At 45.1% G+C, this 24,235-nt stretch overlaps 1 protein-coding gene across 1 annotated transcript; it reads left to right on the forward strand.

Moving 5' to 3' along the window:
- The first annotated feature begins 1,291 nt into the window (after nt 1–1,291).
- MROH6 (maestro heat like repeat family member 6) lies at nt 1,292–23,350 on the forward strand. The gene is made up of 14 exons (XM_048841826.2): nt 1,292–2,059; nt 2,870–3,019; nt 3,617–3,771; nt 4,649–4,799; nt 8,174–8,361; nt 14,767–14,904; nt 15,030–15,144; nt 15,869–16,012; nt 16,811–16,990; nt 19,289–19,444; nt 20,043–20,162; nt 21,439–21,541; nt 22,522–22,587; nt 22,885–23,350. The coding sequence occupies exons 1-14, from the start codon at nt 1,292–1,294 to the stop codon at nt 23,112–23,114; spliced, it is 2,664 nt and encodes an 887-aa protein (XP_048697783.2). The 3' UTR covers nt 23,115–23,350.
- Nucleotides 23,351–24,235: the final 885 nt, after the last annotated feature.

The following is a 24,235-nucleotide window of genomic DNA, read 5'->3' on the forward strand; positions in this document are numbered from 1 at the left end:
AATCTGTGAATGGCCACAGGACACAACAGAGCGACAGCCAGGATGTCCTAGGTTGCCGGGTTGTTACAGGATATTCTGTGCAATGGAGGCATTGGCTAGCAGCAGCCAGCCATCCCCACACAGTGAGGACGAGCGTTGGTCTGGGTGCTGTGAGTGGCTGCCAGGTCATTTTGATGGGCAACAGGGCTACTTCTTAGGTGCTCTAGATAGAAAAGGAAAGTTATTATTATTAATTATTATTATATTTAAATGTACTGGGTTCTTTCCAAGGATCTAGAAAGACAGTTCCTGCCCCAAAGAACTCATAAAAAAAAGTTTAGATAGACAGCTGCAGTACCATAGAGCACTGTTATTATTTATTGTCTGTATTGTAGTAGTGTTTATAGGCTTGAGTCAGGATCAGGGGCCCATTTTGTCAAGTGCTGGACAAACACAAAATAAGAGAGGGTCCTTGCTACAAATTTAAACAGAGAGCTTAAGAGCCCATGTAGGGGCAACAGGCAGAAAAAACACAAACCCTGCCACTCTCTCCTCCAGGGAATCATTTATTTGGTGGGGAACTTTCTATTTATTTTAGAGGCATAGTGGCCCGATTGATCAGCACTGGACTGGCACTCAGGAGACCTGGTCTTGTCTGGGATCTCGAGATGCTACGGCAATACAAACAATAACAATATTTATTTATTTTGGATGGTTCAGTGATAGAAATTGTGATTGTTCATAGGGATTATGTTACGAAACCCAAAGTGAAAGTGGTACTTGCACACCTGGAAGTGAAAGGATCCTACCCTGGGTTTTTTTTTATTTAGTGTGTGGTTTTACTCTGAAAAGTGACTTTAAAAACTGAGAGTTTGATCTGGTTCCTGCCTTTAACTCTCTCCTCTCCATGGTGCCCACTTGTCACATCTTGAGAAGAGGAGAATGTCTCATCACACTTCTCAAATGTCCCTCATAGGAGGCGCATTACTCGTTTTAGTCCCAAAGCTACCCACTTTCCCTGCAAGTTTGTCACCCCCCTCCCTTATACTGTTGAAAATTATTTACCTAAGAAACAAAGAACCATTAAGATGCAGTTTACAGTCAGTTCTTTACACTAAAGGAAGGGATCGACCAGCATTTTCAATTTCCTGCATGAACCATTTTTAGTGTCCTTCATTCTGGGTCTTGGTCATACATTGTGTCTCACAATTCAGCAGTGGCAAGTTGAGATGTATGGGTCCCTGTCATTTGTTCTGCAATTCCTCAGGACGAATGGAAAATAATTAACGGCTCTTCCTGATTTAATTACAGTATGACTTCAGTTGCACAGCAAGACCCTCAAAAGAAGAGCAAACAGAAGTCTGGTAGTGTCTCTGAGATAATTATTGCTGGTGAGGACATAAGCTCCTCTCCAAAGGTTGAGAAGAACCTCATCTTGCAGCAGGAGAAATCTCAAACAGTCCAGCTGGTTGCTGCCAGGAAGGGAACACAGCCTAGTCTGAAGAGAGAACTAAGCTCTTTGTGGGTTCAGGAGAAGTTTCAGGCTGTAAAAAGGCTAAAATCCTCTCCCTCTTCTCCTGAAATAGCCACTGCTCCTCCCTCAGTGAGAGATCTCTCAGCTGTGCTTGAAGAAATCCAGGTTATCAAGGGGACGTTGCAGGTACTTTCAGACTCATCAATGGAAATTAAAGCCAAGCTCTCCAAGGTACACAGTGAAATCTCACAGATCAACATGCTGATGGAGAAAAATGAATCAGGAATCAGCCAAATTGGAGACCAAGTAAAGATGCAAGTCAATAAATGGGAGGCCAGCACGCCAGAGATGAAGACACAGCTCTGTATTGCAGACAAACAGGATATCACCCTACAGCGGGAGCAGCAGAGGTCTGTAATGCAGGAGTCCGGTGCTGCTGCAGGAGAAGTGGTGGAGCAACACATTGTCCAGAATCAATGGGACCTCACTCTTTGGCAAGGGAAGAGGAAACCTGAAACAGCAGGGCCCCTGATAACAGGAGACTGGACAAGCTCTCAAACTCAACAGGACTCCTCCCCACTACCGCAGGAGGAAGGCAATGGTCATGTATGAATGTTCACCATTTATTACAGCTTCCCTCCCACTTACATCTTGGCCATTCCACAAGCTAATCCCAAGCAACCCAGGCCTCTCCGCCTATTTATGCCATCCAATCCAGGTCTCTGCATATTTAACCTACAGAATCTGTGCTTCTTTGTACACTTATTCTAAACAATCTGGCTCTCTCCACATATTTTTTCTACCTGATTTGGGCTTCTCTGAGCCATCACCCCACCCAGACCGGGCCTCTGGGCAGACTTAGCCCACTTGCCCAATGCTATTGTATGAAACAAGCTAGCAAAGGCTTAGGCCAACACTTTCAAATGTTGGTGCCTAACGTTAGGCCCGTAAATCCATATGTAGACACCTACTTAAAAGGCCATAATCTCAGACATGCTGAAAACCCAACAGTCTTCACTGAATTCAGTAGAGGCTGGGTTCTGTGCATCTCTGAAAACCAAAGCAATTGGGTGTTTAAATATGATCTGAAGTGCCTAACTTTATTATTACTAGTATGTGTATTACTGTGGCACTTACGAGCCCTAGTCATGGACCCCACTGTGCTAGGCACAGTATAAACAGAGAATAAAGACAGTCCCGGCCATCAAAGAGCTCCTACCATCTAAGGAATCTACGTTTGAAAATTTTGTCCTGAGGAAACCTTGCAATCTGCTGGGAGATTCAAGTGATTTAACCTCTAAGGAGCCCTAGTGAGGGACTAGGCTGTGGCCAGATTCCTCTTGCTTTTAGTCTCCCCAGTGCGGGTGGCATCTAGAACTGTACCATCAATGAAAGACTTTATCCTGTTTATTTCAGAGCGGCAAAGAGCATACCAGTTTGGTCTCACTTACCGACCTGGTGCTGACAACTGTAGCCAGTCTGAAGGACTCTGACCATGCCAGTGAAGCAGCCATGACAACACTGGCTGCAATTCTGGAGGACCATGGGGCTGAGATGAAGGAGAAGGTAAGAGGGCAGGAGCTGTGAGAGGTGGAAATTGGAGTTCTCTATGCTGGGGGCAGTGAATGGACCTTCTTTGTGGGTTTGTATAGTGACTTTGCCATAATGTAACAGGTGTACCCAAACTGCTTGTGTTCTTATTCGTATCCACGTCTGTATTATTGCAGTATCCCTCTACTAGGCATTAAACTAATCATCTGTGTCTTCATTGCAATAGTGGGCTATGTGCTGCTGTATTAATGAGCTGCCAGTATGAACTTGTGAATCAAGTCTTCCGGAAAGATGCTCTCTGTCACAGTTCCTCCCAATCCAGGGCTCCTTCATACCTGTCTTGTCCTTCTTACTCTTCTCCAGGGCTTCATGCTCACTCCTTGGGTTCTAGTTCTGACAAATTTGTTATTATGGTCTCTGTACCTTTTTGCCCTGTGTATCACATCTGTCTGAGTTACAGTATAAGCTCCACAGAGCAGGGACCATGTCTCTCTATGTATTTCGTAAAGTCCCAAGTACACATGCCCTATAAATAATTATAGATATGATTAATGAAAATTCAGTTTCCACCACCAAGAAGTGAATCTTTGAGTGCCTTTTCTTTTGCTCCAGGTGTCAGACATTGTGGATGGCATCTATCTCCAGATAAACAACATCCCAGAGGGCAGTGCCAGGCGGGCAGCTCTCAGGGTGATGTGTTCATTGGCTGAGGAGTACCCAGAGGAAGTGGTCTCAAGCCTTCTGAGTCACTCGCTCCCATGTGACAGGTAATTGCATTAATGCATAGCCCCTTTCTAGCGCCTTTCACATGAGGATCTCAAAGCACTCTACAAATTGTAAAAGCGGCAAAGAGTCCTGTGGCACCTTATAGACTAACAGACGTATTGGAGCATAAGCTTTTGTGGGTGAATACCCACTTCGCCGGATGCATGTAGACGGATGCATTACAAATTGTAATGACTTGAGTCTCACAAAGCCTCTGTGAAGTAGGTCAGTACTGTCCCCATTTTACAAACTGGAAATTGAAGAGAGGTGAAGTGACTTGCCTAAGGTCAGCCACTGGGAATAGGACCAAGGAATCCTGACTCTCACTCTCAGGATGCATGGGTGATGGGTGCTTGTTTGTGCTGGTGCCAGAGAAGAAGGAGGAAGGAAGCTCCTTTCTTTACATAGTTAAACCTGGGTCAACAAGACATCAACCGTGGCTCTAGGGGCACATGTGGGTCTTTGGGGCTCAACACATGGCTCTCATGAACTTGGTAGGTCTGATCAGAGCTCTGTCTCAGTTTGATGGTGCAACACCTCCATTGGGTTTTGATATTACAGAACCAAACCCAGTCTGGTTCAGACCCAGGTCTATCATCCCTGCATTTCTTCCTGTTTCCTGATGGGACACATTCCGAGCAGATTCCCTCTGTCCTGTGAGCCTCCCCTGGGACCGTGTTTAGGATCCTGGCTCCATGTTAGGCTTCACAAGTGCAGTCAGACCCTGGAAAGGGAGTTCAGGAGAAACTTCTCCATGCAGAGGGGTGATTAATGAACACAATGGAGTACAGATACCATGGTGACGGGGGCTATATACATATCTAAACAGAGGAGAGTGCTGAAGGTCTGATCAGTGTGCCTACATTTCTGAATTTTCAGCAATGCTGCTGAGCTGTGGAAGGGTCTGTGCCGAAACCTAGAAATCAATGCCAAAGTTATGTGGCAGCTGCTCAGAGAGCTGAAACAGAGACCCCGACTCCAGGAGAACAGCAGCAGCTCTGGTGATGGAGCCTCCCTCACTCCACTGGCTGTGAGTAATCAAACCAACCGGACTTCCCATTCTAGAGAAAGGGAGCAGCTCTGTATCCTCCATATTGAGCAGCAGCATGTCAGAGCACTGAGGGATGATGTTGATGACACATCTGGGGGGAATAGTGTATATGGGTTCCACATCTGCCTGATGACACTCTGAAAGTCTCTCTGTCTTTTGCACTTTACCTTCCACCAAGACTTTTTACCATGACCACACCCTTCTGACAGAAGACTGGATGAGGCTCATTTGGAGGAAAAGCAAGTTCTCAGCCCATCAGAGGGGACAATGGCAGAGCAAAATGCAGCACCACCTGTTTCCCAGGGCAAAGCACTCTGCCTCCTCAGCCCCTTCTATGGAAGGCTAAATTTCCCGGTTGAACGCGTGTCTAGCTGGGCTTAATGATAATCCTTCTTACTGGCAGGGCCCAGCTGCAATGACTCCATTTTGCCTTTGCAATTGGGAGACACAGTTTAACTAGCTTGTTTATTGTAACTGTAAGTCAGGTAACAAAGTTTTTTCTTTGCCAAGATTATGAAGTAACATGTAGTAACTTGGGAAATGTGGTCTAAATGAAACTACTATAAGGTGGATGCACAACTGGTTGAAAGACTGTACCCACAAAGTAGTTACCAACCGAGGAGGATGTATCTAGTGGGGTCCACAGGGGTGAGTCCTAGGTCTGGTACTAGTCAATATTTTTATTAATGACTTGGATAATGGAGTGAAGAGGATGCTTATAAAATTTGCAGATAACACCAAGGTGGGAGGGATTGCAAGCACTTTTGAAGACAGGATTAGAATTCAAAATGATCTTGACAAATTGGAGAATTGATCTGAAATCAACAAGATGAAATTTAATAAAGACAAAAGCAAAGTACTACACTTAGGAAGGAAAAATCAAATGCAAAACTACAAAATGGGAAACAATCGTTTAGGTGGTAATACTGCTGAAAATTATCTGGGGGTTACAGTGGATCACAAATTGTATATGAGTCAACAGTGTGATGCAGCTGGGAAAAAGGCTAATATTCTGGGGTGTTGTGACCCTAAGCACCCCTCTATTCACACCCTACACACTATGGTAATAATCTTTGTACAAAATATGGCTTGTGAGGTATCATTTGAAAACTAATAAGTCATTGATCATTAATATTCTTGTGTGATGTATGCACATGGTGTGTATCAAGAGTTATGGATGTATGCTGGAATTATTACTAATGTGTGTTTAAACCAGGCATGTCAGGGGGAGTTGGTAAACAGGTCTGCCTTAGACAAAGGAATGTGTATTTGCTTCTCTGACCAGCCCTTTCATCTGACTGAGACAATGAAGGTCCATTTTTACATACCAGGTAAACAAAACTATCAAGCAAAGAAGAGGGGGAGGAGACAGCATGGCATCTACACTCAGCTAGAGAGAGAAACTTGGTTTGGGTTTTACTTTTCAAAGAATACATTGCAAAGGTTTATTGGTCTATGAACACAGGGGCTGAACCTAAAATGATAAGTAATTGAATCAACTGATGTTCTACAATATTACTGTATTATAATATAGAGTGAGGTATTTTCTGAAAGTTAATGGCACATGGGTGATTAATATCACTCTGAAATGTCTGTATTACACTGTATGAAGAAATATGGCTACTCAATGATATTATGCTTTAAAGTCTGTGGCCAAACAGGGAGAAACAGGTTCCGTCCCAGAAAGGAGAGAAGGTAGCTATCTATATAAATTAAACATGGTGGGATCAAAATAATGGAAGCCCCATTTACATCCAGAGGGATGGGAAGCCCCAGGAAGGGAAAAACATCATGAGGGCATCCTGCCTCTGCAAACAAAGTCATTGAACTTTGGAAGATATGAGCAAAGACAGAAGCCATCTTTGGCATCCATCGCTGAACAGACACAAGAGAACAGAGCTCTTGCAAGTGAGAAGGATGGGTCTGTCAGTCCAGAGGTGGTTGAAATCTCTGAAAACTGAATAAAAGTGAGAAACCATCTTGAACAAAGCCTGCACCTTGCTAGATTAAGTTTTAGACTTTTAGATACATGTTTTCACTTGGATTTGCTTGTAACCCTTACTAAGTTTATTCCTTTTACCTGACATCACTTAACCTCTATCCTCTTGTTAATAAATTTGTTCTATTTTTTACTGTAAACCAACTCAGTGCTGTGTTTACAGGGAAGGGTGTATTTTCCTCTGTAAAGTTAATAAGCTGTGACATGCTTTTGTGTCTTTAGAAGAACAAACTAATCTTTTCATGTCTTGACTGTCCAGGAGCGGGCGGGGCATTACAGAGCACACGGTTCTTGCCTTGCCTTTTGCAGTCTTTCTTCTTGGGCAGACAGGACATGGAGAGGAGGAGTCCTGCTTCCCTTCCTCTCCACCCTTAAATAGGATTTACATAAGGCAGAAATCCTTTGTTTCCCAAACTTGACCCCCTTTCCCTTACAGTGGAAAGTTACAAGAAGTCCCATGTAATGTTTTAGTATCAGGTGACAGGACCACCTGACCCTGTTGGATCACAGCGGCCATGAGTCAGTGGCAGTATGGAGAATCCACAGGCAGGCCAAGCCTTTCAGTCCATTGTCCTTGCTGATGGGCCATCCACCCTGTCTGGCTTTTCCATTGTTGTACCTGAAGTGTTAGCAGTGGACATCACCCAAAGTACCACAGTTGAAATACAGATACAAAGTCAATATTCCTAACTTCAGATACAAAAATGACACAGGCATACAAATTCATAGAATCTCAGGATTGGAAGGGACCTCAGGAGGTCATCTAGTCCGACCCCCTGCTCAAAGCAGAACCAATCCCCAATTTTTGCCCCAAATCCCTAAATGGCCCCCTCAAGGATTGAACTCACAACCCTGGGTTTAGCAGGCCAATGCTCAAACCACTGAGCTATCCCTTCCCCCTTTGCATTCAGTAAATCAACCTTTCCAATGATATCTCACATAAGCTATCTTGCATAAAGTATATCTCAGTTATGTCATACTCATATCATAAGTATATTTTCATAAAGAATATGGAAGAACACATCACATGGGGATGAACTGTTCTCCATGTCCACAGAAGGTAGGTCAAGAAGTAATGGGCTTAATCTGCAGCAAGGTGAGCTATTAGCTTTCTAACTCTAAGATCTGGAATAGGGTTCCCAGGGAGGCTGTGGAATCCCCACCATTGGAGGTTTTTAAGAACAGGTTGGACAAGCACCTGTCACAGGTGAGCTAGGTTTACTTGGTCCTGTCTCAGCAAGGGGGACTGGACTTGATGGCCTCTCCAGCTGCCTTCCAGACCAAACTTTCTATGATTCTATGTAGGGGAGACAGAGGATTTTAGAGTTAGATTTTTCTCTCTTACCTTCCTCAGGCAACCAGAGCCCTGTGTGAGATGCTTACTATCTATGTGTGCATTGGGGCAATGCGGGGCTTCTACCCCCAGCTATTCCTAGCTCTGCTGACTCAAGTTCACTACCTGGTGAGCCTGCCAGGCTACACTGAGGTCACCAGAAGGGAGTGCGGCCAGCAGAACAGGCTCACGACAGCCAGCCATGTGAGGTAATTATGGAAAAAGCAGATGCTTATGAGGCAATAACCACATGGGTGGTTCCTTGTGTCAGGGCTTGGGCAGAACGTACTGAAGGCTCGGATGTGAACACAAATCACTCTCTCAAGGAGGGGTCATGTTGAAGGGGCTCTGGCTTAACTCAGATGGACACAAACCAAGTAAAAGTCTCTAGTTGCTCCCCTTCCATGCAGGACCGGCTCTAGGCATCAGCAAAGCAATCACGTGCTTGGGCACAATTCTAGGGGCGGCGTTCCGGCCATTCTTTTTTCTTTTTTTTTCGCTAGGGGAGGCAAAAAACCTAGAGCCGGCCCTGCTTCCATGTGACCTTACAAGCAGTAAACTCCAGAATTCAACAAACCATGCAGGGTCACTCCTATGCTTCCTCCAAGCTTCCTTTCTTGGCTTCTGCCCACTAACAAACCCTTTTTTAAAGGTGATGAGCCTAAACAGCCTCAGCTGCATCTGAATGGCTCCCAGCTTGTCAGGCCTCCCTGAGTTGCCTCTGAACCCTGGCTGGGACTAATCCCCCAAATCCCATGTCACTCGCTGGCTCAGCAGGGCCTCATCTGATAGACACCATGGGGATGGCTATGGCAGGGCTTTTGGATCCCCTTCAGGGTGGCACCAATACACCTGTAAGCCTGATGTGAGGTTGAGTCATCCCTGAACCAGAGCCTGATTAAGCCACATGTGGTGATGAGTCATTCCCATGCTAGGCTCCAGCCAATCCACAAGCCAGGAGCTGGGCTGGTGACTCTCAGGGCAGGTATATAAGCCTCACAGGAGACACAGCAGCTCAGTCTGCTCAATGTCACTTCATGGCTTGGAACTCTCCCCAGCCTGCTAGTTGTGACAGACAACTCAGGCCTTAGCCTGCTCCAGGCCTGCCCTTCCTCTGGCCTAGCTCCCAGCCCTACGCTTGCCTTGTTCTGACTGCGCTCTTGACTCCTGATTTCAGCTCTGGCTCCAGCTCCTGGCCCAACTGCCACCATGCTGACCACTAGACCCCACTGCTACTACTGCAACCACTAGGTCTGACCATCCAGGTCTCAGTTTCTGACACCTTATAGGTGTTGTATTGCTGTACACTACTCCTCTCCACCCACCAGGCAGGGCCCAGTTATGAAGGGAGCGGGTGTGTTTCTAACCTCATAACGACGCACAGACAACACTACAGGAAAACAAAGAGGCAGGGTTGCCTTGTATATCGAAGATGTATACCCTTGTGTACTCTTGTACTGAGGATGAGACAGAAGTGGGAGGCAGACCTGTTGAAAGTCTCCGAGTAAGGATCAAAGGGGTAAAACAAGGGTGATGTCATGGTAGGGGGCTACTATTGACCACGTCACCAGGAAGAAGAGACAGATGAGGCTTTTTTTAAACAACTAACAAAATCATCCAAAGCCCAGGACTTCAGCTACCCAGACATCTATTGAGAAAATAACACAGCAGGGCACAGATTATCCAATAAGTTCTTGGAATGCATTGGAGATAACTTTTTTGTACAGAAGGTGGATAAAGCTACTAGGGGAGAGGCTGTTCTAGATTTGATTTGGACAAATAGAGAGGAACTGGTTGAGAATTTGAAGGTGGAAGGCAGCTTAGGTGAAAGTGATCATGATAGAGTTCATGATGCAAAGGAATGGTAGGAGGAAAAACAGTAGAATAAAGACTGTGGACTTCAAGAAGGCAGATTTTAGCAAACTCAGAGAACTGACAGGTAAGATCCTGTGGGAAGTATGTCTAAGGGCTTGTCTTCACTACGGGGGTAAGCCAACCTAAGTTACACTACTCCAGCTATGTGAATAACGTAGCTGGAGTCAATGCAGCTTAGATGGATTTACCCCGCTGTCTTCACTAGACCTGCTAAATTGATCCCTGCTGCATCGATTGCAGCAGCGCCGATCTCCCCATAGTGTAGACCAGCCCTAAGGGGAAAAAGGAGTTCAGGAGAGTTGGCAGTTTTTTAAAGAAATATTTGTAACCCTTCTGCCTGTCAGAGTTGGCAGCAACAAGGGCCGGGTTCAATATCTAGGGGATCCATTCCAATAACACAATGCAAACCGGCTCGAGCCCCCACCCAGTGACCTGGGACAAATATATACCACCCCCGCTGGGTGCCTCCAAGAGGCAATACTTCCCCTCTGGCAAGCACATAGTCTGAGTGTAGCAAAAGCCTTTTAATAACAGAGAGAAACAATGTGGCATTATGTTGGGGAAACACCACCAACAGGATTCATAACACAACCCATGAGCAAAAAACCCACCCCAAGCAAATTGGGGCATGCCCTTTTCCCTTTGGTTCTTGAGTCCAGCAACCCCAAATCACCCAAAGTCCCAAAAGTCCAATGCCCCAAAAGTCTTTGTCCCTGGTCAGGGCAGCCCCAGAGTTCGAAAGTTTATCTGCGGAGCTTTACCTCCCAACCTGGGTGGAAATGGGACGGGGGTAAGAGGCACCTTACATGATCTGAAGCTGACCGCTCCATAGCAGCACTCCGCTCTGCCAGCCGCCCCACGAACTCCTTCGCTCAGCTGCGCTCCGCTCTGCCAGCCACCCCACAAACTCCTTCACTCAGCTCCACGGCCCACAAGCAGCTCCTGCCATCCACAAACTGCTCCGCGTCGAACTGCTTCACCAGCCGTCCCGCAAACTGCTCCACAATATATCTTCAGGCTCCCCCACTACTTAACACAACACTCAGTGATTTCAGCTCTTAGGTGAATTCAGCTTGTAGTAGGGGAGCCCCAGTGCTGGTGCACTGTCAGCCCAAAATGAGCTCAGCAGCCTATAACTAAAATTAGCTCTGATATTCCACAGTGGAGAGAGGAGGAAGTGCAATTAGCATGTAAGGCCCTCACCAAGGGGCCCATGCCACCAAGTATTAATACTTGTCCCCAGCCTCTCTCCATTCACACAGTTTTGGAACCCATGACCCTTGCCTAGCGAGTGCTACTTAGTTGATGGTGAATCCCTCCATCATAACAAAAGGCCACGTACAGTTCCAAGCACAGTTCCCATAATCAGGGTAATAACAATTTATTCTTCCTGCCCCAATAACAGAGACACTGGGGATCCCACAGCAGCCAAAGTGACCATTTGGGCAGCTATGGTCTCATTCTAGGCGTGGTGGGTGTGCCTATGCAAATGAGATCGGCCCCTGAAGTTCTTTTCCACAACTTGCCACACCTCACCACCAGATGTCAGGGTGGAGCTCATCCTGACACTGCTTACATATTATTAAGGGCACAAGAGAAAACTCTCCCAATGCACAGGAAAAATAGTAAGTATGGTAAGAAACAACACTGGCTTACCCAGGAAATCTTCAGTATCCTGACACTCAAAAAACAGTCATACAAAAAGTGGAAACTAGATCAATGTACAAAGGATAAATGTAAAAAACCAACACAAGCATGTAGGGACAACATTAGAAAGGCCAAGGCACAAAATGAGATTAAACCAGCTAGGGAGATAAAGGGTAACAAGAAAACTTTTTGCAAATATGTTAGAAGCAAGAGGAAGACCGGGAAAGACAACAACAGAAAATGAAGCAATGACCAGAGTATTAAATGCCTTTTTTGCTTCAGTTTTCACCAAAAAGATTGGCAGTGATCGGATTACTAACGTAGTAAACATCAGTGTAAATGGGGTAGGATCTGAGGCTAAAATAGGGAAAGAACAAGTTAAGAATTACTTAGACAAGTTAGATGCCTTCAAGTTGGCAGGGCCTAATGAAATACATCCTAGACTACTTCAGGAACTGGCTAAAGAGATCTCTGAGCCATTAGTGATTATTTTTGAGGAACTGTGGAGGATGGGAGAGATCTCAGAGGACTGGAAAAGGGCAAATATAGTACTTCTCTATAAAAAAGAGAATAAGGACAACTCAGGGAATTACAGACCAGTTAGTTTAACTTCAGTATCCAGAAAGATAATGGAGCAAATAATCAAGCAATCAATTTGTAAGCACCTAGAAGATAATAAGGTGATAAGTAACAGTCAAAATGGATTTGTCAAGGACAAAGTATGTCAAACTGATCTAATATTCTTTGACAAGGTAACAAGTCTTGTGTATAAGGGGAAAGCAGTAGATGTGATGTATCTCAACTTTAATAAGGTTTTTGATACTCACATGACCTTCTCATAAACAAACTAGGGAAATACAGTCTAGACAACTTTACTATAAGGTGTGTGCACAAATGGTTGGAAAAACAGACTAGTTAGTCTCTAAGGTGCCACAAGTACTCCTTTTCTTTTTGCGAATACAGACTAACACGGCTGTTCCTCTGAGACTCAGAGTAGTTATCAATGGTTCACCGTCAAACTGGAAGGGTATACTGAGTGGGATTTGTCCTGGGTTCAGTTCTATTCAATATCTTCATAAATGATTTGGATAATGGCAGAGAGTATACACTTTGAAGTTTGTGCATGATACCAAGCTGGGAGAGGTTGCAAGCACTTTGGAGGACAGGACTCGTATTCAAAATTATTTTGACAAACTGGAGAAATAGGATGGAATTCAATAAGGACAAATGTGAAGTATTATACTTAGGAAGAAATAATCAATTGCACAAATACAAAATGGGAAATGACTACCTAGGAAGAAGTACTACAGAAAAGGATCTGCGGGTTATAGTTGATCACAAACCAGATATGACTCAATAATGTAATACTCTTGCAAAAAAGCAAACGTTATTCGGGGATGTATTAGCAGGAGTGTTGTAAGCAAGACATGAGAAGTAATTCTTCCACTTAGCACTGATAAGGCCTCAACTGGAATATTGTGTCCAGTTCTGGCCACCACACTTTGGGAAAAATGTGCACAAACTGGAGAAAGTCCAGAAGCGAGCAACAAAAATGATTAAAGGTCTAGAAAACATGACCTATGCAAAAAGATTGAAAAAAATGGGTTTGTTTAGTCTGGAAAAAGAGAAGATGGAGGGGGGATATGATAACAGTCTTCAAGGATGTAAAGTTGTTATAAAGAAGAGAGTAATTGTTTTCCTTATCCACAGAAGACAGGAAAAGAAGTAATGGTCTTAAATTTCAGCAACGGAGATTTAGGTTAGACATTAGGAAAAGCTTCCTAACTGTAAGGGTAGTTAAGCACTAGAACAAATTACTTAGGGAGGTTGAGGAAACTCCATCATTGGAGGTTTTTAAGAACAGTTTAGACAAACACCTGCCGGGGTGGTCTAGCAAACACTTAGTCTTGCCTCAGTGCAGGGGACTGGACTAGATGACCTACCAAGGCCCCTTCCAGTGTGTGGTGCCCAACTCACTGAAAAGTTCCTAAATCCCTCAGAACTCTTGGAAACCACACCCAATAAAGGCTTAGCAGAGTCGGATGAGTCTGTTACCCAGCTGCTATGCAAAGGGAATACTGATAACTTATATCAGCTATCCACTGTGGGGCTCCTTTACCATTTCCTGACCTTACCAAAGCTCCTAAATACTCCAACATCTACACATTGTAGCTTAGATGGAAAGAGACCACTGGGCCCCATTCAGGGCCAAACACCTTTCTGTCTATAGTATTTGTCCCCTGAGCACTGTAACATCCTTCTTTCTTCCAGGTAATTCCTGAGATCTTCCCAGTGTAGGTTCCCTAACTACTTATGGGAGACATTAATCTCTCTTTTCACAGAGAAATTTGTCCTGCAATCCCACACCACCCTTACTCTTCTTTCAGCTCTCATCTGCACCCTCTTGTTTTATAGACAGTTACCAGCTGTGTTATTAGCTACCTTCTGAGTTCCCAACCCATCACCATATTTGATAGGCCCCACTGGAGATCAGAACCAAGTACTGGAGCAGAGAGCCCAGTTAAACCAGCTCAGAGACTATTACTAAGATAATAATCATGCCACGGAAAGTTCCCAGGGGTTATGGGGGGGACACAGACAGAGAGGAGGCATTTAATAGCCATACGTTCCATCCATACACACACCCATGTGAACAGAAATTGGAGATGAGCTACAGTGTCACATCTAATCTACCCACTGTGGACCAGTGCAGGATTATTTCCTGCAGTTGGTTCTGCAGGCTCATTTTAAATGTCTCAAATTAGGAAGCAATCCCACATTCCCCAGTGTGCCCCTGTGATATCTGTTTCAAACTTATTCTGTGATCTCCCTTCCTTTGCTATACATGCCATGCCTGCAGGGTGTTGATGTCTCAGATCTAGCCTGTCAGACTGCCTATGAGGTGATGGGAGTGTCTGTGTAGTGGGGTGAAGGTAGGATTGGGATCTCAGTTATATCCCAGTATGCTGAATGGGTCAAAATAATCCCTTGTGTAACTCTATAGAATTTGACCCTATGTATCTTGGTGCTTATAAACATGAACTGAGAGGGGTTGTTTTAATTCCATAACCCTGGTCTTTTTTTCAAAGTAGCTGTGCAGTGGAAGCTCTGAAGGTCCTGCTGATCCGAGACAGAAAAGAAATTGTATTGCCATGGATGGAGAAAGTGGGAGGCTGGGACCTTCTCTCAACTGCTGAGGGTTACCTGGAAGGGGTCCTTCTGCTGGCTAGGTAGGCAATGAAAGCTTCAAGTTCCTCTGGCTGCCCTGGGCTGATTCATGCTCAGGCTGCCATCTGTTGCAACTTTGTTACTATATATTCCTCCGATAATTATGAGTGTCTGATTTATATCACAGAGCCATGGTTACACATGCAAGCCACCATCTCTCTGGGCTTCTTGCCAATACCATCCCAAATCTCCGCACTGAGGATGAAGAGAAAACTTTGACAGCCATAGCCTTCTTCACTGGGGTAAGATGGGTTAGTTGACATGCGCGGCTAGGCTTCTAGGGAGCAGTTTAGCTCCAGACTTCAGTAGCTCAGTGTTGAATGGGGAATTTGCATTAGCAACTTGGTCATCCTCTTATCTGTTCCTTGTCACTGATTCTGGTGGGAGAAGCATGATGAGAGATCCTATCTTCAGTCGCAGAAGCATTAGTTTTGGATGGGCTAAACCATTGCGTGATACAGGGAAAGAATGAGAGATCACCAAGGATATTTCTCTCCAGGTTTCCTCACTAATTAGATGGCTTGTCTTTTCCCAGTTCTTTGGGACTGTCTGCACAGAATGGTCCCTCACCTAAAGCCATGAGATCTAGAGATACTCACTTTCCTGGATTTTTATTTTTAATTTACAGACCAATCCTACTTCTGAGTCCCTTGCCTGGGGACAGCTGTGAGAAAAGCCTATTCACACCTCATGAAATGCTGGTGAGGAGTGAACTGCATTCACACAGGAGTGGGCTGTGCGTTGTAATACTTTGGTCTAATGTTTTAGAGTGCGAGTGCTGGTGGTTTGTGATATACAGGTCAAATTAGATGATCTGGTGGTCCCTTATGGCCTAAACCTCTATGACTCTAGGAGATTTTATAGCAGAATGCAGGGAATTTTGCCTCTGATATCCATCCAAAGAACACACCTGGAGAGAGAAATCTCTGTTTTCTGCTTGTAATGGACTCACTGTTTTGATTTTAGCTTCTCCGTAGCAAATCTGTGACCAAGCTATTGCCAAGACGAACTATTCTGTGTAGGCTGGAAGAGTGGCGGATAGATCCGAGACCCACTGTCCGCTGGCTAAGTCTGCATGGGCTTGGAAACATGGCACTTCACCAGCAGAAGGTAATAGCAATAAGAGGGACTTCCATGGGAGCTGCAGATACTCAGCTCCTCTGAATACCAGGCCTTACATGTCTGCAACTAGGCCCTCAAAATTAGAGGCTACTTCTGAAAGCATGTGTGTAAGTGACTTGCCCAGGCAAGTCAGTTGTGCAGCTACGACTAGAACCCAGGAGTCCTGACTTGTTCCAGGCCCATTTCTAGACCATGCTGTCTTAGGTATAGAAGTGACAACTGTCATTTTCTGTGTGTATATAAATCTCCTCACTGTATTTTCCACTGCATGCATCCGATGAAGTGAGCTGTAGCTCACGAAAGCTTATGCTCAAATAAATTGGTTAGTCTCTAAGGTGCCACAAGTACTCCTTTTCTTTTTTGCGAATACAGACTAACACGGCTGCTACTCTGAAACCTGAATGGTGAATTATCATTATTTTCAGTTATAAAACCGACTCCAGTAATACCAAAACAAGCCTGTCGTGAACATAACAGAACCATGTAGCTGGTGTTGATGGCACTGACGCAAATCCTAGGTCTGCAGAAGTAGAACCAGAACTGCTGGATGGTTCAGGGCTGAGTGAGTGACATCTGGGAGTGCTTCAACCAGGGGTCAATAATGTTCCAGGAAGGTGACAAAGAGCTGTCAATACCCTGCATCCAGCTAACAGAAAGCGAGTCTCTGAATCCTGGGAGGGACCATGCTCTGAGCATCCTCTGTCTTCAGTCTGCTGGTTACATTGTGCAGTGACTGAGGAGTATGAGTCAGTATTCCATCTCTTCTGATGAGCTTCTTTTCTGCAGGTGAAACAGCTCCAGGCTCTCCTTCCTGCCATCCTGGTGGGTTTGAACGAGACACACGAGAGGCTTGTTGAGGAGGCCATCACTGCTCTGGGAAGCATTCTCAGACACCACAGGGACAGGGTGAACATCAGCTCCATCTGTGTTCGGATTGCGAAGACGCTTCGGCCCTTCCTGGATGACGTAAGGCAACGGGAAAAGGAAGGTTCCTATGTGTGTGGAGGAGGAGCTAGTTACTGCTCCCAGGGAAAAGCAGTACCCTTTGTGAGGGAACAACCTCCTTTTTTAATCCCTTCGATTCTTGGTTCCTTCTGCTTTCCCTGATCCCGAGCTCAGTTTTCGTTCAGTGGATCCTGTTGGGCCTTTATTAAGCAGCAGTAGAGATCCACGTATAGCCATGCTTATTGGGGTTGGCTTTGGAATGTTCTGTCAGAGGTAAAGTTCATGTCCTGTCACAGTCAAGCTCAATAGGGCAATATCTAGTCTGTTTCCCATCTGCAAAATGGGGTTACTGATATTTCCTGATCTCCCAGGGTACTGTGAGGTCATATTCTATATTGCTTGTGAGGTGCTCAAAAACTAGTGACGAACACCATAGAAAAGCCTGTAAATAAGTCATCAGTAGGGCAGATTCTGATGTTCTCTATTAGTCAGAGGTATACTCTCTGCTATAGGCATGATCTGCAGCTCACAATACTACAGAATTGATATTGGTCTCCAATTTCATCCTTTCCTCAGAGTAAAGCAGGCCTTCCTCATTACAGGAGGAAATGAATGCTCAGGGTTACAGCAAACCCAGACATTTAAACCTCAACCAGTCTACAGACAGGACTTTCCATCAGGCATTTGGCTCCCCATACAGGGTCTCCCATGACAATGGGGATTTCTGTCAATGGTTGATTGGGTGACTGAGAGTGAGTGTCTCTATTGATTCTGAACTAGAAGGGCAGCGTGATTTCCCCGCAGCAATCTTTGGTGAACGAAGGACCCTGAGACCAGAAAGATATTATGGCAACACTATCTGGAGGTTCAAATTTTATCTGATACGCAAGCAGTATGCTGCAGAATATGGAAGATGTAATCCACTGGAAGATGAAGGATTATGATGTTCTATGTGTTATGCAGCAGGATGTGCTGCTAATTTAACAACACCCTCCCTGCAATTAATTGTCAACTGAGTTTGGGCCCAGGACCTTCTGTGCTACCGCACAAGTCTCTACCACTTGAGCAAATGGAGTAATTTAACGAGCTGGCAGCAGTAGTGGGTTCTTATCTTCTAGTGGCCAGACCACTAGAGAAGGACATGGCACAGACTCTGCCATTATGTTACAATGACACGGTGTTAGCAGCGCGTCATAAATATAAAGGGAAGGGTAACCACTTTTCTGTATACAGTGTTATAAAATCCCTCCTGGCCAGAGGTAACATCCTGTTACCTGTGAAGGGTTAAGAAGCTCAGCTAACCTGGCTGGCACCTGACCCAAAGGACAAATAAGGGGACAAGATACTTTCAAATCTGGGGGGTGGAGAGGAGGCTTTTGTTTGTGCTCTTTGTTTACGGGTTGTTCTCTCTTGGGACTGAGAGAGGCCAGACATAAATCCATCTTCTCCAACCCATCGTAATCCAAGTCTCCAATATTGCAACCAGTATAGGTAAGCCAGGCAAGGCGGATTAGTTTATCTTTTGTTTTATGTGAATTTTCCCTGTGTTAAGAGGGAGGCTTATTCCTGTTTTCTGTAACTTTAAGGTTTTGCCCAGAGAGGGATCCTCTGTGTTTTGAATCTGAATACCCGGTAAAGCATTTTCCATCCTGATTTTGCAGAGATGATTTTTACCATTCTTTTTTTTTTTAATAAAATCCTTCTTTTAAGAACCTGACTGATTTTTCCATTGTTCCAAGATCCAGGGGTTTGGGTCTTTGATGATTTTGTAACAAATTGGTTAGGATATTATTCTCAAGCCTCCCCAGGAAAGAGGGTATGTAGGGCTTGGGGGGATAATTTGGGGAAAGACGTCTCCAAGTGGTCTCTTTCCCTGTTCTTTGTTTAAAGCACTTGGTGGTGGCAGCATACTGTTCAAGGACAAGGCAAAGTTTGTACTTTGGGGAAGTTTTTAATCTAAGCTGGTAAGAATAAGCTTAGGGAGTCTTTCATGTGGGTCCCTACATCTGTACCCTAGAGTTCAGAGTGGGGAAGGAATCCTGACACAGGGTATGAACCTCTTGTATAGAGATGCCTGAACCTTAGAGCAGAGAACTCTAACACCTACATATGAAACTGTACTGGGAATGAACTGCCTGAATCCTCAATCCAATGAATTTCCTCAATCCTCCACATTGTATAAAGAGCCATTCTTTCTCCATAGGCAGGCTATGCACGGTTATAAAGCCTCAGTCTGAGTCTGTAGTTTCCATTACACAGACACTGCTCTGTGCTGAAACAGCTTTCAGTGAGAGCTCCGTCTTTGTGTATTACTCACAGCCCAGAGACAAGGTGCGTTCTTCTGCCATTGGCCTGTTTGGGAACCTCTTAAGAGGTTTGAACCTAAAGTCTAAATCCATCATGCAGGAGCAAGTCCTCAGCAGCTTGGTGCCGTTGCTGCTCCTTTTGCACGACCAGGACCAGGAGGTGGTTGAGGTAAGACTTAGCGTCATTTCTCCAGCCCTAAGGAATGACAATTGTCAGGCTCTTCTGCCAGATTCCTCTCTAGAGCCATTTCCCACGGCACAATCTTTTCTGCTTTTTACCCTAATGTATTTCCTGTACACATGAACCCAAATGTAAAAATACTGCTCCTCACAGACACTTCCGGTACCATTTTAGCCCATTCGAAGAATCAATGCCAGATGCCATAAACAGGAAGGCAGGGACATTAAGGCCACATTGCTGGTTGGCATCTACAAATGCACCTCTCAAAACTTGCATGCGCATCTGTCTGCAATTGCAAAACCCTATAAATCAGGTAATTGCAGCCTAACACCTCATTTGCATGAATGCATCTGCAAACATCTGCCCACCAAAAATGTGGGAGGAGACTGTAGGACCCCAGGGCCCTAGCTCTGGCTCTTTTTGTGGGATAGGAACAGAGAGACTACAGGGGTCAAGGAGGAGGCCATTAACCCTTTCCTTCCCTCTCCTACTTAGGGTAAGTTTTCTTTGTTGGCTTTCAGTGGCTATTGGACATGATCAACAGCATCTGTCCTTCTGACCTCCCTCTCTCCCCTTTGCCATGCAGAGCTGTGAGTGGACTTTAGCCCGATGTAATGACTTCCTGGGATGGAAATTGCTGGAGGAGATATTCACCATGGCCCATTATGACAATCAGCAGGCCTTGTGCAATGTCTGCAAGCACCTGGTCAGTGAACAGTGGGCTTTTATTTGGAATGGGATGATTTGGTGGTGGGGGGCATATGAGTTATCTAATAAATGGTACCATATTTAAAATGACTTGCATCTCCCCAAAGATCTCGCTTTGCAGGCTTAGTGACCCTCCTGTCCACACCCTGCTGCTGCTGTCTTAGATCACGCTGGTGAACTGGAAAGCTTGAAAATCCTTGGTGTTTGTCTAAAAGTGATACCTTGAGCAATGCCCATAGGCAGTGGGAAGGGCACTTGGGGACAATGCAGTGGGAATAGGCAGGTGCCATCAGTGCTGGGGACAAGGCCATGGAGCACTCAGAGAGTGCTCGTGATGCTTTTTCCTGTTCAAAATCTCGCTGGCAGGAATTGTCTGCAGCAGAAGCACAGACATTAGAAACTGAACAGAGGTACTAGGTGACCCAGCCCCTTCTCCTGAAAATGGAGGAATGTCTGTGCTCCATCCAGTCTAGTTTTAAATATTTCAGGTGAATGGTCTTCCACTGCTGCCTTTGGGAGAGTCGTCTATCAATCATAGAATATCAGGGTTGGAAGGGACCTCAGGAGGTCATCTAGTTCAACCCCCTGCTCAAAGCAGGACCAATCCCCAATTTTTGCCCCAGATCCCTAAATGGCCCCCTCAAGGATTGAACTCACAACCCTGGGTTTAGCAGGCCAATGCTCAAACCACTGAGCTATCCCTCCCCCCACTACCAGTGGGCTCCCATGTTCACTGAGGCCCCATAGGACCTCTTTTCCCTCCCCCTAATGCTGTTCTCTGGTGACTCCAGCAACATTCCAAGGGCTTGTCTACACTTGAAACACTACAGTGGCAGAGCCATGTAGACACTACCTATGCCGACGGGAAGGGGTCGCCTGTTGGAGTAAGTAATCCACCTCCCTGAGAGGCAGTAGTTAGGTGGGAAGAATTCTTCTATCAACCTAGCACTGTCCACACTGGGGATTACGTTGGTTTACCTATGCCGTTGATGGGCTTGAATTTTTCAGATTCATGAGCAACGTGGCTGGGTTGACCTAACTTTTTAGCGCAGACCAGGCTTGAGAGGAGTTTGCCTAGAAGGTGAAAGCTCTGGATTTGAAAGAATTAGCTGCTGGCACCAAAGTTGGATCAGTCTGTTAGCCCACTAGGATCCAGCCTGTGTCTCCTCTTATACCCTCCTCACCTTGTTGACCTAGATACAGTATTTCCCTTTCTTCTACTCCCCAGCCAAGCTTGCTCTAATATTCAGAGAGGTCTCCTCATTCCTCCCTAGGTTCAGCAATACTCAGGGAGAATCCATGAATTCCTGTTCCAGAGCCAGCACTATCTGAAGAGTGGCCAGGCTCCCGTGAGGAGGGCAGCCAGTATGTTAACAGGTAAACCAAACCACGCACTTGACCTTTGTAAGCAACTTCTATCAAAGCCTTTTTCTGAGCTTCCTTTCCTCTTTCTTGGGGTTTATAAAGAACTATAGGAAGCAAGTTACAGCCCTTTCAAGGCCCATGCTTTCATCAGAATTCTTCTAAACCCCACACTATGCTATTCCTGGAATAACTGCTTTAGAACAATGCAAATACTAGAGCTGAGTTAATAATTCACAGCTAATTATTTATTAGGCACATTTTGCTTTTTTGATTTTTGACCACATAGTGAAATTCTCCAGAGTATTTTTGATTCAAAAGGATTTGCAAATAGCTTTAATGACTAATTCTTGGGCAGCTGATTGTGCAAACTGCAAGTGTTACAATTGAATATATATACTTCTTCACGCTGTAACTCACCAAACTAATGTAACTGTAACTTTGGGCTTGTCTCCACTTAAAATGCCACAGGAGTGAAGCTGCCTCACTGTAGAGCTTCAGTGTAGACACTGTCTGTGCTGATGGGAGGGATTTCCCATTGGCGTAGTTAACCCATCTGCACGGGAGGCAGTAGCCAGGTCAATGGAAGAATTCAAGAAGTTATAATCAAGCATACAACTGGAAAACAGTTTGTGGCCATTAATTGAGCTACAATTTGCTTTCTGCTAGTATTTGCCCTAGCAAAGCTTGAGTGATCACAGAATGAGATCCTCTGACATTCACCAATACAACTGAAGGAAAATTCATTTTTGCATTTGACCAAATATTTGCCAGGATATCCCCATTTGCCCACTTCTAGTAGATCTCCCCGCCTTTGCAAATCAGCCCTTTAGTCATGCTCCAGATTTGGGCCTCCTAGGAGCTTGTGAACTCATCTAACGACCTGATAGATGTTGTGAAAACGCCTCAGTTTGGGGATAGGCCTAAGCAGTAGAAGCTCCCACTGGAGGTTGTGAGGAGAAGTGAGAGGCTAATTATTTTAACCATCTCTCTAGGGTTCATTGTTCATCACATGGATGCCAGCCGCATGAGTGAAGGAGATATGTCCTCACTGCTCAGTGGTAAGTGAGAATCCTGGCCTTTGAACCAAGCAAATTAATATACCTGAGTGTGCACATCTAACCAGTCATGTGTCTGTGCACGACTGTTTCAGGGTGTGTGTTTAACTAGAGTGTGTGCCTGTCTGTTTCTGGATGTTTGGGTAACAAATTTGCACATTTAAGGTATTCCTCTAGGCACAGCTGTTTCTGATCACATGCGTAGCATATTTGTGTATCTAAGTTCATGGTCTCTGATTGTGTATTTGCATATCTCTATGGGTGATCACGGGTCAGTGCCTGACCTGCTCCTTGTTTCAGCTCTCAGTGATTCGCTGCTTGACCCTGAGCCCTCAGTCTGCAGTGTTGCCTCTGTCTCTATCCAGCAAGTGAAGCAAGTCTCTGAGAATCTGGCTGTGACAAGTGTCCTGATCTCACTGAGGAGGCTATTCTGCTGCGTGACCAGCCAAAACAGAGAGAAACCTTTGTATGAGGACAGCCCCTTTAAAAGAAAGAGATGGATGGAATTTCAAGATTCAAAGACTGTGTGAGAATTAATTAAAAAAAAAAGTAAGAATAAAACAAGAGACTCCTTACTGGAGACTTCCATGCCTCTGGGCCTGCATTGGGAAGCACACAAAAAGGAAAAAAATCCCACGCTCTCTGTAGAAGAACTTGTTCCTCCAGCATTAGAAAAAACTGGCAGAGTTCCTGAGAGGTGAACACAGATCTTGCCTCCAGGCAGAAAATTGGACTTATAGCTTTTCTCTCAGCAAAGGAAAATAAATTTTGATGCAGTGTGTTGTTAACCTGTGGAATTCTCTGCCCCAGTAGGTCAGGGAGAAATACTATGGGGAGAGGGTGGGAAGGAGACTGTGCCAATATGCTCTTCAACCAGGGTGTGCTTTAGCTGGACTTCAGATGTTACTATATATACACAAGCTCTTGGTTTTGCTCAGCTTGGAATCATCTTTGTTTAAAGGAGCACTGTGAAATGGAGTGAGGCTGTGTACAGCACAAATAAGGAAGTATCTTGGTTCAGTTTTAAAAGGGATCTTGTTCGGCCTGGACTAATAGAAAGGCTTACTCCAGCTCTGGGCTATTTGGTCCCATTTGCTTCACAAGCTCAAGGAGAGAGGTTTGGTAAGAGAGGCACTCCCATAAGCATTCCCACTTGCAGACATACTCTTTAAAGAAAGATTCCCTGGTGGCTTTTTCCCCTTAGTAGACCACTGTAGTCTATTAATTTCTGGATTAATATATTGATTATGGATAGACTGGCTTTATATTAGATCACAGTCACCTGGGTTAAAAGTTCAGCTTCCTACACAACTTGTTATGGACCGAGATGTAGGTGGCCTGGCCTAGTAGTCAGAGCAGCAGTCAAGTCTAGCGGGTGGAGCAGGCATCCCAGTTGTGGAACAAAGCCAAGGGTCAGCACTAGAGTCAGCTGCTAGTTACCAGAGCCAGGGGTCAAGCCAGAGTCAGAACCAGGAATTGAAGCTGTGAATTCAGAGCCAAGATCAGATGCCAAATGCCAGAGACAAGGTCAAGCCAGAGTCAGAAGTTGGAGGATGGAGTCGGAGTCAGGACTGGTCATTGAGAATTGGAAGCGAGGTGTAAGGGCAGGAGGATAGACAAAGATGAAGCATAAAGCAGGAGGATGGTGGGA

This window comes from Caretta caretta, chromosome 2 (assembly GCF_965140235.1).
Source record: "Caretta caretta isolate rCarCar2 chromosome 2, rCarCar1.hap1, whole genome shotgun sequence".
NCBI classification, from domain to species: domain Eukaryota; kingdom Metazoa; phylum Chordata; order Testudines; family Cheloniidae; genus Caretta; species Caretta caretta.

Excerpts from the sequence above, each read along its gene's own strand:
- MROH6 (XM_048841826.2), top strand. The coding sequence starts at position 1,292 with ATGACTTCAGTTGCACAGCAAGACCCTCAAAAGAAGAGCAAACAGAAG. Across the intron at positions 3,772-4,648 it reads CACTCGCTCCCATGTGACAG|CAATGCTGCTGAGCTGTGGA; the intron begins GTAATTGCATTA and ends CTGAATTTTCAG. Across the intron at positions 19,445-20,042 it reads AGGACCAGGAGGTGGTTGAG|AGCTGTGAGTGGACTTTAGC; the intron begins GTAAGACTTAGC and ends TTTGCCATGCAG.